Source organism: Fundulus heteroclitus, unplaced genomic scaffold, assembly GCF_011125445.2.
Source record: "Fundulus heteroclitus isolate FHET01 unplaced genomic scaffold, MU-UCD_Fhet_4.1 scaffold_78, whole genome shotgun sequence".
NCBI classification, from domain to species: Eukaryota; Metazoa; Chordata; class Actinopteri; order Cyprinodontiformes; family Fundulidae; genus Fundulus; species Fundulus heteroclitus.
In genome coordinates this window covers 91764-112170 of record NW_023397230.1, presented here as the reverse complement: position 1 = coordinate 112170, position 20407 = coordinate 91764, and the positions used below count along the sequence as shown (strand labels likewise).

The following is a 20407-nucleotide window of genomic DNA, read 5'->3' as shown; positions in this document are numbered from 1 at the left end:
TCTTAATGTATAAGTAGAAAAAAGTTGTTTCAATTTAATGCCATTCAGAAGACGGCTTTGCATGCGAGTGTGAGCGTTCACATACATGTTTGCAACTGAGTGTGTTCGAGTGTGTAATACGGGTGTAAATTGGTAGCTTCATTCTCCACGAGATCTGATCCCTCCCACCTGTCAGAGAAGCTAATTATATTCACTCCGGAGTGCAGGCTGCACAGTGTGTTTGTAGGGAAGAGAGATCGATTTTCCAGGAACATTGTGGACTCTGGGTCCACTCCCTCTGGAGAGTTTGGGGGGCCCCAGACTCTCTGCCATCAGAGCCCCTCTCACCACCCTCACACCCATGTTTCTGCGCTCCTCTGGGAGACAGGGCAGCCGGGGATCAGCTCGCTGTCAAATGTTTCTACGGATCATCTTATAGGCCTGCGGTGTTGACGCAACGTTTCACTGAACAAATCATTGCTGCTGCAGGTGTCAGAGATGATAATCGTGCTCTGTTTGGTTCAGACGTCACTACTCAACCCACCGAAGGCTCAGATGTTAGGAATCACTATATGGCTTTGGCTAAAGACTTTTCTAAAAATAATGTAAAATATCTACCAGTGATATTGTAGCGGATCTAATGGAAGAGGGATATGGTTGCACAATGCTCAGCCAATCACAGATCTGAACTAGCAAATCTTGAAATGAGCTTCAGCTTTTGAAACGGTGTAGTTTTTTAAAGAATGTAAATGTTGGGTTTTGATTGTATATTTCATGCCACAAAAAGCTTTGTGAAGATTCAAGCATCTCACATGTGCCTTTTTGGACAAGAAAGACAAAAACAACTCTACTTTCTTCCACTAAAACATAAAATACCTTTTAAAATCTTTTGAGCTATGTGTGCTATGCAGAAACTACATGGAAATAAAATACCTGCAATGGTGTCACAGACTTCTAATCTGATCTACTGTACCGATTGGCTCTCGTTATTAAATAACCTTGATGAAGAGCCGGTCCAAGGCTATAAAACAAGAAGTCGAACCGTGGTGGTGAAGACCTGAAATTTCTATTGCACAGGGAAGCTTTTCAAATTTACCAGATTCAGATTTTTGTTGCAAACTTATTTTCACGTCGGAGCCGTCGATGATGTAATTACTGCTATTATCCTTAAATTCCCTTGTTGTTTTTCTTTCCCACAGACCCCCTGGGCTAATGCGTCTTCCAGTCATCTCAACCCTCGGTTGATGGAGACAGGTGCTCATTCATATGAGTCAGGTTCTATTAGAGGTTTCTTCTGGTTGAAAGGAGTCACTTTTTTTACTCTCACCCCATGCTTGCTCAGTATGCTGCACTGAAGCCAGATCAATAATTCAATGCAATTGACTTGCCATCCATAAGTTGTTTTTTTTTATAAACTGTATATGACTGTACTGTTTGAATATGGACTGACATGGGCTATAATTAGAGTGAGGACTATTTTGAATTGCTTTAAGCTTCTCAGAGGTTTTGTTGGTGAATTTAACTTGAACATTATGTCTTGATTTATGTCTGTGAGTTATATGTGAATTCTGAGCCAGTGTCTCACCAAGAATCACATTATCAAAAATCAAGAATCAACTGAAATTATTTATTTGTCATCGTGAGCTACAGAAATGGTTGATGGGGCAGACACCAGCTCGGAATGCACATAATTACACATAACACACAGACACAACAAGACATGATCTTTTCATTTTTGTTATTTTAAATCAGTTGATTGCACTGGCCAACCACAACACCCCTGAGGGGGCTGAGCATGCAAACATCCTTAGCAGCCAATGGAATAATTGTAGAGTCAAAAGTCAGATAGCAGTTGTTCAATTTGTATGGATGTCTAAACAGACAGTCCCGGGCAGAATGAAGTGTGCAAATCCACATTTGCAAGTGAAAGACAATAGATTAGATGATTCTCACTGCATCAGATACCTGTGTAACCACTAGTGTGTGTCTAACATGTAACAGATTATGAACTGGGGTGGTGGTTTATTCATTCTCAGCAGGAGGCAGTATCCCTTACAGGTCTGGGAAAGAACCTGTTTTTAAGTCTCTTAGTTTTTGATGTAATATTTCTGGACTGTTTCCCTGATGGGAGTGGGACAAACAGTGCATTGCCCGGGTGGGTGGGATATGCGGCAATACGTCTGGTTCTTTTATAGACTCATGCAGTATAGACCGTGTCTAGATCCTGTAGACAGCATCCCACAATCCCTTGTGCTATCCTCACCACGTATGCTAGATCCTTTGTCTTCCTCTAATGGTTACATAATAAAATTAAAGACTCTTTATTTTTGATAATGACCGAAACTTAGGGTCAAGTCAACAACAACAAAAAGTTAATCAGGCATAAAAATCTACTTTCTTTCAAGGCCATCTCAGTCTGAGCTGAACTGAAGAGAGCATAAGAGAGGACCTTCGACTCTGGCTGATCTACAGCGACTGTGGAAAGAACTAAAGTGCCAAAGAGAAAGAAACCAAGAGCCGAATATCGCTCTTTCTCTCTCTCTTTGTTCTAACATTGTGAAAAGTTACAGCGGGATAAACAAGTGTCCTGTTAGCAAAAGGGAATTGTGCAAAGTGTTAGTAGAAAAGGTGCCCATAGTCGATGCACTGATGATTTTGTTGTAACCTGGTATGTTTAAATGTTGCATTTTTTCTCCAGGTTTTAGTCCAGCAAAACTAAAGAGCTTTTATTTGTGTGGGACTTTGATGGGTTAAAGCTGAAGTAGCATGACAAACATAAAGTGTCTTAGTCCACTATCCACAGCTCCATACATCTTCATTTTCATAAAAAGACAGAGCGGGAGGGACGGAGGAAATGGGAGGAAAAAAGCTAAAGTGAACAGAACATCTTTATTCCACACCAAGTTAACAATTTTCCACTTGATTTAAGGAATGCTGGGATGTCTCTGGGGCCTATTAGAGGGCTCTCTGCTGGGCCACAACCAAGAGGAGTCAGCACATTCACTAAAGGAAAGAGAGGGAGTGAAAGAAGCAAGGCACAAAATGAGAAAGAGGGAGGCTGAGAGATGGCGAAGACAGTAAAATAAAAAAGGAACCTCACATGCATTTACAACTCAGGCATTTAGCCAACGCTCATTGAGAGCTGCTCACAGAGAGTGGCTGGAACAATAAATGAGCCCAGATTGACACATTATCACATCTACAAGAGTGAAACGCACAGAAAAATGGAGGTTCATTGTGTCACTGCACTCCAGGCTGTGATCAGAGGGAAATTAGCTTCGTCTAAATTCATTGAAAGGAAACCATAGTGTTGATGCAGTGGACGTGTCAGCGCAGAGAACAGAAAGAAAAACTGCCGCACAGTACTGCTGCCAAAAAGTGAAACCGAGGTTCGGTTTTACTGCCCTTTCAAATGATACCAAACACTGTGCAGGACGCGGTTTAATTTAGCGTTCGTACTGGATTCAGCTGTCAATTACTAAACGCTCGCTTTAAACTCAGTAAAGAGCGGACCTCGTTAGAACTTCCACCTGTTCTGAGTGTGATTACGTCTTGGTCTTGATGCGTTGCTGTCATGGGTTTATGAGAGTATAAGAATATGGAGCATTGTGAAGAGTAATAAGACACAAATTAATTGATGCAGGAATTCATCCAAAAGAAGCCCCGACCAAGCAGAGTGCATATTTTGTACAGTGCATCTCAATAGTTTTCAGTAGGTGGATATTTCTGTATTATAAATATATATGGGCGACTGTGGCTTGATGGGTTGAGTAGTCGTCTGGCAATCAGAAGGTTGTGGGTTTGATTTCAGCTTCCCCTTGCCACATGTCGATGTGCCCCTGGGCAAGGCACTTAACCCCAAGTTGCCTCCCGAGCTGCGTCTCGGTGTATAAATGTGTGCGCGTTAGTGAGAGCGACTGGGTGAATGTGGCTATAGTGTACAGCACTTTGGGTGGTCAGCATGACTGGAAAAGCGCTATATAAGTTCAGTCCATTTACCATAAATCCTGTTTTATTGGTCTTATTTAACACCCACATTTTTTTAAGGAATCTAAATGTTGGGTTTTAAATAGCTGTAACCAAGAACGATACCAAATTAACAGAAATAAACTCTTAAATATATATACCGAATGATTGGGTGTGTTGAATCTACATAATACGAGAATATTTTTTAGAACTACCTATTTTTTATTTTGATTTTATTAAGATCTGTCTGACAAATACCAGCTAAATACAGTAGTTTTTGTGCCTATTGAAAAGAACAACACTGGTTAATTTGTTAGACTATATGCTCAGGTAGCTTTTCTGTTTAATCCAAAATCCTTTTTGATCAACTGAGTTTAGATGTTTGCAGAAACATCTTAACGATGATCATTGGAAACACAGAGCACATGTTCTGAGTGTCTCTGAAAAAAACATAAATACGTATGCAATATTAACTTTTAAACGTTTGCGTACACAAGAAAGTCTGGAAACAAGTTCTCACTTTGTCACCATGAACTACTTTGTGTAGATAAAAAAGAAAGAAAACTCAGATCAGTTTCAGAATAAAGATAAAGATCTTCAGTTTCACTTTGCAAAGAAAATATGTATTTCACCAATTCATTAAACTAAAAAGCAAATGAGAGATCACTCTTAAAGACTACAGCTAAAGAGGATTTATGCCAATCAATCAAAACCAAATGTAAAGCCAGCATCCTGGGAATTGTGAGGGACACTTGAAAAGATAGAATTAATGATTCATATTTACAGTAATTTTAACACAAATAAATTTGCAGAAAGAAAACCTGATTAAAGGGGGAACATCTGGGAAACTGAGGTGAAAGTAAATTTATTGCAGAAGAGTTTAGGTAAATCTGGTCAGGATAGAGGATGAGACAAAGCCAGAATGAAGCAGGATGAAAGAGCAGGAGGAGGAGGAGGAGGAGGAAGGAATGAAGCCGAAGAGCAGACTTAACCCCTGAGCTGCTGTGGTGTCTGCCTGCCCGGCTCAGAGTGCCATCCTCAGCAGTTTTTCCATCTATAATTACTGCCTGCTATCCATCATGCAGCCGCCAGTGGCTCACAGCGAAGCGCTCCGTAAACACACACACACAGGCACTCAGGCACAAACACACACAGGGGAAAATCACAGAGCTAAGCACTTCGGCTAATAGAATAAATATTAATATCCCTTTTGTTTTCTATACCCTCATTTCCCCACGCACCATTTAAATGAGGTCTGACAGTGTGAAAAAGCATCTGTTTCACACTCAAAGATGAGCAGCGAGGGAAGACAGAAGGGGGAGACAAAGGTAGGTAAAAGCTCAGGCAGGGGGAGGAGCAGAGGGGACGTTTGAGGAGGTGTGTGTGGTGGGGGGAGGGGGTGGGGGGGTGCTGCGTGTGGGGGGTGTGAGAGAGTGTGTGAAGGATGACTTGAGCATCTCGAGTCATGTGTAAGTGGCTTTCTGTTACCCATCAGGCCCTCAATATGTCACTCAGACACTACAGTCATGCCATTATGGACCAGCACCCCCTGCAGCTGTTGCTGCCAGTGTGTCACTGTGTCCATGCGTGCGTGTGTGTGTGTGTGTGTGTGTGTGTGTGTGTGTGTGTGTGTCAGGGGCGTGTTGGTTACCAGACCACTTGTTTACCTAAGCCTCAGTTTAACTTCAGTGGAACCTTATACATGTTACACAATAAATCTTTATGTTCATGTGAAGAGCACAGCTTGAAGGAAGAACTCTGAAATAATAGATCATGTAGTCAGATGTCAACCACATGTGCAGCAAACATTTGAAATATGGAAAATTATCATATGCAAAAAAAGAAAAAATGTCACCAACTAATTTGACATGACACCTTCGTTTAAATCAAAGGACAATTGTACTGTATCTGGTGCATGAATTTCAGATAGTAAAACTTTTGCTCCACCATCACTTGATGAAAACTACATGTTGAAAGAAAATGCACAAATGTGTCTAGACTGAGTTTAAAGTTATGGGTTAAAGTTCCAAAGTTATGGAACGTTCTGCCGTTCCATATCAGAAGTGCCCCTTTATTGTCCACTTTTAAAACTCGCCATAAGACCCATTTTTATTCCTTGGCCTCTAACACATGTTGAGACTTTTGCTCTTATTCCATTTTATATTTCTATTATAATCTTTTTTTTCCATTTTAAATATTTATGCATTATTGTCTGTACTGCACTTTGTCGCAGCTGCTGTTTTTTTAAAGTGCTTTATAAATAAAGTAGTATTAGTAGTAGTAAAAAAAAGGGTGAGCTATAGATAACTTTATAATCATAGTCTGTTAAACTAGTTTAGATCTTATTTGGCATTTGGTAATGAAGAAATCTGCACACAAAAAAAACCCATGTGGGGTCAAAATAACATTTTATCAGGAAAATGGGGGATATAAACACCTCTAAAAGCCACATATTCACATATATTTCATGTTATGAAATATATTTTTGGCTCCGGTTTCTATTTGATTTATTGTGTTTTTACCTTCTCTCCCTCTGGACAGTAGCCTTTGACAAAGTCTTCACACACTTCCGCTTTACGAGACACATAAACATGGCTGTAGGGACAGTCGCTGTTGTTGCAGATCCCCTTCAGAAAGTAGGAACACACCGGCATCTGCGGGCACACAGAGATCTGGAGTAAACGATCTCAATCAAAGATAACGTTAGAGAAATCCCACAAAGTGTTACATCATTTCACCATGCCTAACGAAAGTATTCTTACACTTTTGAACTTTTTGTTCACGTTTTGTCACATTACAGCTGCAAGTCGTTTGGGGAATGTCTTTACCAGCTTTACCAATCAAGGGCAGGACGTTTTGCCAAATCTTTCTTGCAAACTAGTTTCAGCTCAGTCAAACTGGATGGGACATCATTTGAAGTCTTGTCAACATTTCTCAATAGGATTTAGGACTTTGACTAGTCACCATCCTATTGTAGCTCTGGCTGGGTGTTTAGGCCATTATCCAGCTGGAAGGTGAGCATCTGCCCAGGTCTCAAGTCTTCTTTTATTATTATTAATATTATTTTTTAAATAAATTTAAAACACTTTAATTATGGTTCCATATGAAAAGAGAACCTTATTTTTTTACATGCTTGTTGTGTCCCCCACGTGCTTAAGGCAAACTTCAAACTTTTTTTTGGCTTTCTTTCAACAATGGCCTTTTTCTTTTCAGTCCACCAAAAAGGCCAAATTTGTAGGACACACAGCTAAAAGCTGTTGAATAACACAGATTCCACATGGGTACGAATCTCTGCAGCTCCTCCAAAGATGCCACACAGGCCTCATGGCTGCTTCTCTGATTAAAGCTCTTCTTGCCCAGCCTGTCGGTTTAGGTGGACAGCCATGTCTTTGTAGGTTTGCAGTTATGATTTCATCAGTACTCTGTGTGATGTTCAAAGACTGGAATTGTCTTTTATAATCAAACTCTGCTCTAAACGTCTCACCAACTTCATCCCTTATCTGTCTGCTGTGTTCCTTGGTCATCATGATGGTGCTCGTCCACCAATGTTCTCTTCAAAAAAAAATATTCAGAGGCTTTCAAAGAACAACTGGATTCATATTTGGATCTGGATTTATAAACACATTCGCTTGGACTGGATTTTTCACTAGCAGCATCATCTTACAAGATGGTAAAAATATATAAATGCTCTGCTTTCCAGATGTATTTGTGTAAACAATGTTAAATATCATTAATCACAAATTTTTCTTCCACAATACTCACTATTTTGTGATGGTTAATCATAGAAATAGCAAATAAAATACAAAAAATAAAGTTTTGACTGATAATGGGACATATCATGGTAAAGTGTGAATACCTTCGTGGGGTAGACCTACCGTATATATATATATATATATATATATATATATATATATATATATATATATATATATATATATATATATATATATATATAAATTAACAAAGGGGCTGGACAAATATTTTACAAGGAAAACTTGGTTTCAGTGATTTGTTGAATAGTTTCATGAAGACGAAAGCAGAACATCATCACAGAGAGTGAGAGACCAGAGTAGTAGAGGATACGATTACGCGACTGTAAACATACATGCTGTTCTGAAACCACACCACTGTCCGGTTCTGTTCAGATGAGTCCCGCGAGCCAGCCGATCTGTCACACTGAGCAGCTAAATGACCTTAATTGCAGCTGACAGGAGCGGTGGGAAAGTGGATGTGCGTCTTGACAGCATGTGTGTCTGTGTGCAGAGAGATGTCCTGTTTGACATGCAGGGGGAGCCTGCTCTAAATATACCACAGAGGGAGTTCAGTGAAGGCAGATGGGTGTGAGAGAGGCTCCGCCTTACTGCGATGGGATCTCTTCTACCTAATTAACTGCTACAGAAATATTTATCCAGGCTGCAGCTCGGCCAGCTTCCATGATGTGTTTATGTGCCCTGGATGTATGCGCCGACCAGGGCCAGGGGTGGACGGGGCGGGTGGCGTTCCCGGGTAGGGGGGGTGCCAGGGGAGTTGGCCGGCGTGTATCTGGTTTCCAAGTATTTGTGGTAGCTGGAATGGTGGCCGGCAAGATTCAGGATCCAGGCTTGTATATCTACACTAGTGCCTGGATCAGGTTTGGAGAGGTGCAGGATGCATCACCCTAGAGCCTCCCCCACTCCTCCTACCCCCCCCACATACGATTACCCCATCTACTTTAGCCGTGTATGGCCCCACTTAGGGGCTCTGCATGAAATAGGAGCGGGTGTATCCCCTGGAGGGAGGGGACAAGCATTTGGAGGTGAGGGGGCATTGCAAACAGACAGCTGGGCTCTCAGCACATGCAGAGAGCGGGCTGACAACCAACACAGGTGCGGTGCATTGTGAGGCTGTGTGTGAGAGGGGTGAGGCACCAGGGCACCTGTTGTTGGGTTGTTTGTCAATACAAAGAAAGCTTTCACTTTCTTTGAGTATCTACACTTTCTGCAAGATGCTAATAAAACACACTCTTCGGGACACAAGCGTAATGCTATAATTAACCACTAGGCCACTGATTACATCATTAAGATGCCATCAGTGTGAAAAACTGAATCATTTTTTAGGATTCACCAAGTTTTAGAAATCCTTTTTTAAACAATGACTACAAGTGACTGTCTTCCGCAGGACACAGGACACTATCCATGGTCGCAGTGTAGGGCCACTGTTCTTTCCAACTTTCCTTCAGTTTATTGATGTTTGCAGACCTTTGTTTCTGCACCAGACTTTATAGGTCAAACCACAGCTTTCCAGTCAGACTGAGGTCTGGACTAGCACCATTATAACAGCTAGTTATAATGGTTATAATATAACCAAATATAATAATAATATAATCGATTATAATAATCAATCAGTAAAATTCTGTCTATAATAGTATACATCTCTATATTTATTCAGTGATAACCCATGTCCTGTACATATGGAACCATTGTTTATCCTGCACTTGCTGCTATTGCACTTCTGGTTAGACCTAAACTGCATTTCGTTGCCTTGTACCTGTACCTGTGTAATGACAATAAAGTTGAATCTAATCTAATCTAATCTAGTTACTTTTCTTTTCCAGCTACTCTCATACATTTTCTGCTGTGTTTAGGATCGCTGACTTTTTGGTGACCCGGTTTGGGTGAAGCTTCAGCTGTTGGACAGATGGCCTTACATACATTTGACTTTTGGTGCCTTCGGTATACAGAGGAGTTCAGTGGACTAAATGACTGCAGGGTGCCCAGGTCCCACGGCTGCAAAGCAGACCCACATAATCGCCGCTCCGCCAAGGTGCTTGGCAGTTTGAATGTGTTGTTTATGTTGCTTATGTTATGTTCTTTATGTAGTTTGATTGAACTTTCTCTCTGTAAAACTGCAGCAGCTTGCAAAAGTATTCATATCCATATTTTGTCAAACATTGGAATCTTATGTGAAAAACCAACACAAAATGGTATACAATTGTGAATTGGAAAGACAACTATACACGATTTAAAACACTTTTTACAAATAAAAAACTGAAAAGTCCGGTGTGAAAAAGTGTTAAGCCCCCTTTTCTCTGAGTGCAACCAATTACCTGATGATTGCTAATGACTGAATAGAGTCCACCTGTGTGTAATCTATTCTCAGTACAAATACAGCTGCAAGTCAGGAATAAAAATGTGGAGAGGTTTAAAGCAGGCTTAGGCTAGCAAAAGATTTCCCAAGCTTTGAACATCTCACGGAGCGCTGTTCATCCGGGAATAGAAAGAATATGGCACAACTGTAAACCTACCAAGAGAAGCCTGTAAGTTTAGGCCATCCACCTAAACATAAAGCCCAAACAAGGAGAGCACTGATCATAGATGCAGCCAAGAGGCCTATGGTGAGATCCACAGCTGCAGGTGGGGGAGTCTGTCCACAGGGCACTGCTATTAGTTGTGCACTGCACAAACGTGGTCTTTGTGGAAGAGTGACAAGAAGAAAGCCATTGTTAAAAGAAAACCACAAGAAGTCCCGTTTGCAGTTTGCCAGAAGCCATGATGGGAACACAGCAAACAAGTGGAAGAAGCTGCTTTGGCCAAAATGCAAAATGCTATATTTGGTGGAGAGCTGTCACTCTGAACACACCATATCCACTATCAAATATGGTGGTGGCAGAATCATGGTCTGGTGGTGCTTCTCTTAAGCAGGGACAGGGAAGATGGTCAGAGTTGATGAGAAGATGGATGGAGTCAAATATGGGGTAATTTTGGAATGAAACCTGTTGGAGTCTGCAAAAGACTTGAGACTGGGGCAAAGGTTCACCTTCCAGCAGGATATTGACCCTAAACATAAAGCCAGGGATACAATGGAATGGTTTAAAACAAAACATGCTCATGTGTTATAAAGGCACAGTCAAAGTCTGGACTTAAACCCAGAATCTGTGGTGAGATCTTAAAACTGCTGTTCATAGACGCTCTCCATCTGATGTGACTGAGCTTCAGCTGCAAAGAAGATTGGGCAAAGATATCAGTCAGTAGATGTGCAAAGCTGGTAGAGGCATACCCTGAAAGACCTGCAGCTGTAATTGCAGCACAAAGTGTTGACTCGGGGGGCTGAATACATTTGCACAATGCCCCTTTGAGTTTTTAATTTGTAAAAAAAAAAAAGATAAAAAAATAAATCATGTATAACTGATTTAACCACTTTGTGTTGGTCTCTCACATAAAATTCCAATAAAATATATTTATGTTTTAATGTGACAATATGTGGAAAAGTTCAAAGGGTATAAATACTTTTTGTAAGACACTGTATATTAGGGAATATCTGTTAGAAATTGAATGGTCTAAATGAGGCTAAACTGCCTTAATGTAATATTCATAATTTATTCATCCCTAATCATATTTCAAGATTAAGTGAGGGCATTAGATTTGTTTGGTGATACCAGTCTGACGTTAGATTGTCACAGATTATCCTTTGCTCACACGCTGATAGTTAGATTATTTGTTTAGCACTCAAGCTGCTGCTTAGATGTATGAAATGTATGTGATCATAGGTATGGTTCCCCTTGCAACCACATAGCACGCACAAAACTAAATGTATGCATCAAAACTGGTTTGATAACACATTGTGTTGCTCAGACAGATGGAGGATGTTGTTGATTCATCCAACATGTGCAGCTCGAACGCACCACTAGGTCATGTCTTCCCAAGTGCACTCCATCCATGGAAACAGGAGCCGTGCCAAGAGCCCAAATACGACCCACGACGACTGTACCCAGCAGCTTGTCATCCTATACCGTCAAAGCGCACCCAAGCCTGGCCGTTGCCGTGAAAAGCTATAAAACACTAAGATATACAACATGTATGCCGTGGTGTGGGTGTATACATTACCTTCTCTTTGGCAACCTTATGGGAGAACGGGCAGGTGCCATCTGCCTGTTTGCATGTCCCTCTCAGAAACCTGCAGTGGGAAAAAGACCCACAACAAACATTGTTTTTTTTTAAAGAACAGCTAGTATGTAATGAAGCAGAGGGCGCTGGCTTTCCCAATATTTTACCCAAAATAAATCATTACTTTGTTTATTGAGAAAAACACAACTATTCCACTTTATTTTGTTCAACCATAAGATGAAAGACAGCTCAAAGTCTTAAGAATTTGAATCTCAAAGTGTAAATCTCAAAGTGTAAACTAAATAGCTGTTTCAGACGACAAAACAGTCTGATGACTCCTTGGGGTCAGTCTGGTGGAGAAATGAGACCGACACAAAGGAGGTCAATTACTAAAATGGGATTTAAACAGCTTTTTTAAACAGAGTTTTATCATTCTATGACAAATTATATCAGCTGATCTTCCACAACTTGGGCCTACTTCTTGCTAGAACTAGATGCATCTACATGCAACAAAACATTTTATATGTAAACAGTTTTCATCTTCCACGTGTTAGTTCATGACATAATTTGCACAAGTGATGCAAAAGTACACAAAATAATATTTTCAGCACATACTGCATATTAGGGCTGGACGTTAATTCAATAACGATATATATTGATCGATAGACGTGTAGTTTAATAGAGAAAAAGGGGTCAATAAGAAATTCAATAAAAGAACGGTACATTATTAGCCTATCATGTAGGTTAATACTACAGTCATTACATCCTCCCAACCAATCACAAACACAGACCCAGGAACGCTCCGTCAGCCTTCAGAGAGTTCATAGAGCACTTGTTGTTTTATTCTTTTTTAAGACTTACAATTTTGGTAAAAAGTTGGTTGAATAAAGGGTTGTGTTTGAATCCATTTATTTAAAAATAGGTCATTAAGCAACAGCACAAAATGGTTAGGGCTGCACTTAAAAAGTATGTTTTAATTTTTTTTTTGGATAATTATCTATATCAATTAATATGATTTCTATTTTATCAATATGCTTTTTTTTCTATACCGTCCAGCCCTACTGCAGATGCTTTTCCACTTTTGTCAAAAGTGTTACTATATGATATGTCTACATATATAAATACTTTCACATGTGAGAAAACATTTCACATTTGACAAGTCGTCCCACTTGTGTTACACATTTTATTACACAATATATTTGTTACATGTGAGGCATGTTACTATAGTGTTATGACCACATGTGAAAGGTTTTACATAGGGTTCATGTTATCCCTAAGTTTTTGGATGTGCCAGACAAGTAATGGCACATCCAAATATAAGCGCCATCTAAACCTTCAAGTTGTATGTTAGTCCCGACCAAATCTTTTAAAGAAGTGTTCGCTTCGCTTACCTTCCCTTTTCTAGATATTATTAAACTATCCTTAGTAAAAGGATTTCTTAAACAAGCTTTTAAGGTTCTGTTGTGTTTATCAAGATGACCTAATTACTTAAAGATCTATATCTAATCTTCCTTTTTTATCCAAATTGTTTGAAAAAAGAAGTTGTTAATCCAGTGAGTGAACATTTGCACAGTAATTACTTTTTCACAGTGAACAGGCTGGTTTAAATTGTATTTGTCCAACAGATTCCAGTTCAGTGCTTGGACCAATTCTCTTTACCACATACATGTTTCAAACTGCTAACGATCAGACAGCATGAGATAAGTTTCCACTGTTATGCTGATGATACAATATATTTGTTTATAAATCCTAATTAATTAAATCAATTAGGGAGAATACATGCATGTCTTAAAAACATAAAAACTTAAAATCTTCCGTTTTTAAATTCAAACAAGACAGAAGTTGTCATCTTAAGTCCAGAGGAACTGCTTAGTTAATCACTTAATTGGGATAGCACTAAATTGGCCTTAGTACAAAACCTTGGTGTTATTTTTAACCAGAACATCTCAAATGCCCATTCGCCTCCAATATATTGCCAAAATTATAAATATTCTGCCCAGGAGCGACGCTGAAAAACCAGTGCATTTTTTTTTACTTTGAGGCTGAACTATTGTAATTCTTTAGTATCAGAAAGTCCACAAAATACAGTTCAAAGTCTTTAGTTGGTCCAAAATGCTGCAGCAAGAAAATTAAAAAGAGAGATCATGTTTCTAGCTTCTCTACATTAGCTTCCTGTTAAATCAAGAATAGAATTTAAAATTCTTCTTCTAACGTATAAAGCCCTTAATAATCAAGCTCCATCATATATCAGAGCTCTGATTACCCCGTATGTTCCTAACAGAGCACTTCGCTCTCAGACTGCAGGTCTGCTGGTGGTTCCTAGAGTCTCTAAAAGTAGAATGGGAGGCAGATCCTTTAGCTATCAGGCTCCTCTCCTGTGGAACCAACTCCCAGTTTTAGTCCGTGAGGCAGACACCCTGTCTACGTTTAAGACTAGGCTTAAAACTTTCCTTTTTAACAAAGCTTATAGTTAGAGATGCTTAGGTTATCCCGAGCTACCTCTATAGTTATGCTGCTATAGGTTTAGGCTGCAATGTCCACTCTTCCTCACCCTGCAATGTTCTACTACAACTCTTCTGTTATGCATTATCTGCTATTATCAACTTTGAAGCTTTATGTTTTTATGTTCATAGTAGCAACACTTGGCCTGGCATTTTTAGCGCTTGTTAGCTGTGCCACCATCCTGGAGCGGGGCATTCGGTGGGCTCTACGGCTCCCAACAACAACAACATAGCTGTTCGCAATCAATCAAGTTCGATTAATAAAACAAAGTAAAAGGTTATCTAGCTAAGGAAGTCTCAATGGCACTTAGTCATTCACTGAGCAGCAATTCCTCCTCCTGAGTGCAAGGCTGATTGTATCAAACACGTTTCCCATGGGCAAAACATTTGCTTTTGTTTCATGAATCTCATATGAAATTTAAAAGGTGAAATGTCAGATGTGGCTAAACATATTCGCATGTGACTTTGCACATGTGAGTTAAACGTTCAACTGGGTGAGTTAAATTGAATAATTAGAATAAATACTGTCTTTCACTTTCTAAAACCTTTGACCTTAACTTGTGCGTTTTATTTGTTTAGGGTAGTTCTTCACCCATTTTCATTTGATAGCAACATTTACCTATTTGTTTAGTTTTAAATGGAGTAAAGTATAAGCTTTGCAAGGTAAAGATGGACATAGAGCCTCTGGTTTGTGTCTGTACAGTTGTTCTTGTACATGAATGTTACCTGGTGCAGACAGCCACTTTGTCCGGATCATGTATGAAGGGGCAGCTTGTGCCCCGGTTACACTTGCCGAAGCGGTTGTAATACATGCAGTACTGCTTTTGCTGCTTTTTCTGACGAGCGTGTCTGATGATGGCAATGCTCCGCTGGACTGCACGGCTGGAGGTAGAGAAACCACAATAGAAAAAAAAAAAAGTTTAAGGTAATGTGAGACGAGAACCTTTTCAGCCGAGTTTCTGTTTCAGCTCCGGACCATGTGAGTGTTTCTGGGTAAAGGTGTTCCCCATATGCTAATTTTAAAGGATTACTTCTGGACTTATAGTCCTGAGTTGATGGTGGTGAAAGGCACTTAATACTGTGGGAGAGTGAGGAGGATCAAATGCAAACATGTTGGCTGGATTCAGTTTCATGACAGTCCTGTCACTTTGAGTGCACTAGCAGGATGACCCACATTTAACTGTTGCTTATTTAAAACTTTTATAAACTTCTTGTACAGTGAGAGTTATTGAAAATGATGCTGCAGTGATTAATAGCGGGAGATCAACAGGTGCTGTGGGTGTTACCTGGCTAAATGGCGGGTCAGGGCAGGAGACGTGTGTGGACTGGAGAGCTTTCCTGAGAAGAAAGGAGAGAAACAAATTAATAATCTAGAGTACTAAATTTATAGGTCCACACAAAACAAATAAGAACAACTCACTGATGATTTCTGGCACAATTAATATAGGCACAAGAAATGTCCAAATGTATGCTGCTGTCTCTAAAGAGAATGAAAAAAAAACCCAACTCTTCATCTGTTTAGCCAATTTGTTACACTGTGTACAATAATATAAAGATAAACCAAACATCTTTTCATTTATTTGCCAACACAGGGACAAGGTTTAGAGCCATTTTTGTCCCGACTAACAACAACTCCTAATATCTGGTCTTTTGACGTTTCTATCTAGAGTTTAAAACTCCTTAATTTTTAAAGCAACTGGCTTGTCTCTACATGTGTGGCACTAGAAAGCCTTAATGTCAAGATATTTGCCTTGATTTAAAAAAAAATATTTCTACTGGACTGCGATAGACTGGCAACCTGTCCAAGTTGTACCCCGCCTCTCGCCCATTGGAAGCTGGAGATAGGGACCAGCACCCCTTGCGACCCCAAACAGGATAGACGTGTTAGATAATGGATGAATGAGTACTGGAAAAATTAAACATACTATTTAGAAGTCAATTTATAAAGGTTTTTCGTTTTCAGCATTAATTACAAAAAAACATAAAAACTTTCCCGACTGATAGTTTTGTACGACAGGATTATTTTTGATACTTTTAATGTCTCTGCAATCTATCTTTTTTTAGCTAAAGCATGCAGAAGTCAAGCAACTACATGGACAACATCTTTGCTTCAGGTTCATCAAATTTGAATTAATGGCAGGTGTGAACTTAAACAGACTGAATGCTAAAATTCAATCAAAAAATGTGTTAACCAAGTATTAGTTCAAGGGTGTACTTATGTATACCTTTTTTTTATTTTTAATCTTTTTACAATGTTGTCAGCTGAATCACATAACATGTGTGTAATGATAATGTTGTATCACATTTCTTAAGTTACACATTTATAAACATTGAACCTAAAATAAAAAAAAACAACAATAATAATAAAAATAATGAATAAAAAGGAAACCCGAGAGGAACTGACAAATTTGATGGATGAATAAATGGATCGATCAATATAATAAAGCACCATTTAAAAAGCATTTTTGTCACAGTAGTGTTATGAAAGTGTAAGGAAGTGGCAGAAAGTACTAAAATACACTCTTGTGGATTATGAAGCAAAGCGTAAAGCAAAGTTTGGGGAATATTCACAGGGACTGGTCACCACACACAGACATATCCAGGACTTGGGCGTCACTGTTGCCTTATTGGATCAGGGCAATCCAGAAGTAGATACATAAGAAGTGAAGGAAAAAAGTACCTAACTGTTGTTCAGGGGCTTAAAGTCCTTGTTTTCTGATTAAAGTACATTTTACATTTCATTTGGAAATCAAGGACCCAGAACGTGGGAGAAGAGTGGAGAGACACTGAATCAAAGTTGGTTGTGGTGTGAAGTTTCCACAATTACTGATGATTCTGGGAGGTTCAGGGAGTTTTATCAAGTCTGAGGTCAGTGCACCTCCCACCCTCCCTACCTGGAAATAATTCTTCTAACAAGCTTCATGACGAGGGTGATTTCTGCACCTGTGCACATTGCAAAAGCAAAGTTCCTCCCCGGCCTGCCCGATCTTCAGTGATGTCGGGCTGACTTCTGCAGCTGAGTCAGAACAAACTGTTTTCGTGTTCTTCCCACCCCGACTACGAGAGCAAAACTCTTTGTTCTCATGAAGTATGTAACAAGCTTAACTCAAGACCAAGACAAGACCGAGTTCAAGACCAAGACTGAACCCACGCAGGACCATTTTCAAGACCATTACTTTAACCATAATAATGTAGTACAAAATTTGAGAGCCAACAAATGAGACAAGATGAAAGCTGCGATGCAGTAATTCATGTAAAATGAGAAAAATGACTGTCTATTCTGTACAGTACATGGAGATATAATATCTGTAATTTACAATTATTAAAACAAACAAATACATTCAAATTAAAATAGAATTATCATAAAAGCTTGTAATAATACTGTCAGTTTTTTGACTGAATTACGGAAGCAGATCAACTTTTCAATTATATTTTAGTTTAACATAAGTGTCAACATGCAGAAAGTTCAATGTGCCACGTAGAAAAGTCAGTTCTAATAAATTCGTGTGATGTTCTACCTCAATAAATACTGAGAACAAAAAAGCTGAGAAGTCCACATATGACCATTTACAGCATGATGAGACTGTATGAAGATAATCCAGAATGTGCAGCTTTACAGTCACACCAGTGAAGGTTCATAAACTCCTTCAAACTGACATATGCTGTGAAATGTTAGCACAATATTACAAGCAAGTACATTCACATGGCGATGAAACAGCGGCTGCACATTTAAATTAGCTCAAAAGCAGTCAAAGTTTTTGTTATTATTTATCCATCTGTTATATTTTCGAATAAACCACCAGCAGTTTGTGGCTCTGCATGCCTTTGGTTTAATCATAAAGAACGAGATTACAACCTATTCACATCAAATGGGACAAAAATGAAGCTTTCTCTGTTTGTGTGTGTGTGTGTGTGTGTGTGTGTGTGTGAGGAAACATGCAGTAAGAACTTGATAGCTGACAGGTTATTTATACTGTGGTGGATTGACACATAGGAGCCAAGACGAATCGTGATGTCCGTTTTGGTCCAAGGACATCATAAATACTTAGTGGAGGAAAAGGTGTCTGAGGGTTGGGTGGAGGTTATGAGAGGCTGGAGGAGGTGAGGATGTTAAGGCTGCAGTTTATCCAAACCACGCTTCTAAATTTGGGACTTTATGACTCACATCGCTCTCCTCAAGGACCGGTGGTTTGGTGTTGCTCAAGCAGCTTCTGCTGGACAGAAACCTGATGCGCGTTTCTGGAGGATGCAGAAACGGCGCGGACGAGCATGTTGGGATGCCGCTCACGAGTTGAACAGAACACAGCTCTTCAATTTCACCTGATGGTTTAGTTGCACGGGAAGGTGTAACAGAGAGGCTGGGAAGTGAAGGGGGGAGAGGCCGATCCGGGCTTTAATCTACACCGTCCACTTCTCCGGGCCCTCCCCCTCGCCGCTCTGACAGATGACAACTTTATTATTTCAGATGGCAAATCCAGCCTGCTCCCCTAAGTCTATTATAAAGTATGTGGACGGAGCACCAGCCACAAACATGAATAAACACGGCTGTATCACCTCGGGGTGTACACACACTTACAGTCATGGGCCACTGGCAGCAGTCCTCAATGGGACCGGCTGTAAAACCCAAACAGGCTGTAATTTTAATACCAACTGAAATGTGTCCAAATCAGTTAATGAAAAAAGCTAAACTACAAACAGCAGCTTGAACAGCAGGTAAGATTTGTGGTCCAATTCCCTTATACTTTTCTCAGACGGCTTCTGATTGAAAGCCAAACTCTTAAGCTAAAACTGCAGCGGTCGTTAATGTACAGAGCTGAAGTGATGTACTACTTCGCTGCTATCTTTTAAGGCCGTCTTTGTTACCCACAAAGATTTTTTAATGTTCTATTTAAAACATTTGCTTTCTGGGGTGTAATTTATGATCAGTAAAGTACATTTCAAAGATTTTAAAAAACAAAAAAGTGGGTTCACAAATTTTAGTTTATTCAGATTTTTTCCCCCCTCCCATTTACGTTCTGTATTTCATTCACACACACACACCCCTGTTAATGTTTGTTAAATGTGTTTAGTAAGCGTCACTTTGGCCACACAGATTTGCAGCCGTCAACAAGCTTCTTGTATAATTCGGGCTGGTTGTTTGCCTTCTCTTATTATTAGCAATGGTATAGCTCCTTTAAGCTCATTAGTACATCAATCACTGGTCACTGTCTTAGGTACACATGTCCAAATGCTTGCTAACACAGATAGCAAACTAGTCAGTCACACGGCAACAACTCAATGCAGTTAGGTATCCAGATGTGGTGAAGAAAACTTGTTGAAATTCAAACTGAGCATCAGAATGAGCTGCTAATGGGAATTAGGTAACTTTGAATGTGATATATCTGTCACTGCCAAATGGGCTGGTCAGTTTATAATAACTGAAGATCTATTAGAACATATACAGCACCATCTAATGTACCCAGGAAACTGTCAGAAAAAGAGAAAGCATCTGATGAGCGGCTGTTGTGTGGATATAAATCCTTGTTCATTTCAGTGAAGAACAGGCAGGGGGGTTTGAGATGATAGAAAGGCAAAAATCACTTGGTTCAGACCATGGAGGTCCTGTCGTGCTCTGCCCTGTAGTCGTAAGACGCTCTGCGGTGCAACTGTGCCCCCAACCCCTTCTCTTCTCTAAAGGTGCCTTCACATTGAATGCGAATGGCGCCACAATGTCGCCACTTTTGCGTGCCGTTGCTTGCCTGACATTATCGTCGGCCGTTTGCACAGCGGGCGACAAGCCAGAAAACAGCAGTACAACATTGCTATCTAGTGACGCTTTCACTTAACTGCCAATCCAGTCTCCTCAATCACTCTTTACCAAGCTTGCTCCTTTCTGGACTTGTCTCGGTCATAATAACTGGATGGGTCATACAACTCAGGCCGACCAGCAGACCGCCATTATCACCTTGTCTTCCAAGTTGAATGAAAACTGCTTTGTCTCTGCCACAGTCCTTCACACCCCGTCACAGCCACATCGAGGTCTTTGTTGGTTGTCGTGGCTCGACAAGACACAAAAGTTCAGATTCTTCAACTCAAACGACTGTCGCCTCTCATACCTCG

The 20407-nt window shown here is 40.0% G+C and overlaps 1 protein-coding gene across 2 annotated transcripts in view; it reads right to left on the bottom strand.

Annotated features, from left to right (window-relative positions):
* Positions 1-20407, bottom strand: part of zc3h3 (zinc finger CCCH-type containing 3) — an 88972-nt gene that overhangs the window by 7950 nt on the left and 60615 nt on the right. For both annotated transcript variants that reach the window (XM_012853713.3, XM_021311222.2), the window contains 4 exons: positions 15595-15646; positions 15035-15190; positions 11808-11877; positions 6468-6599 (listed from right to left, as the gene is read on the bottom strand). In XM_012853713.3, coding sequence (XP_012709167.2) covers positions 6468-6599; positions 11808-11877; positions 15035-15190; positions 15595-15646 — 410 coding nt within the window. The remainder of the gene's footprint in view (positions 1-6467; positions 6600-11807; positions 11878-15034; positions 15191-15594; positions 15647-20407) is intronic.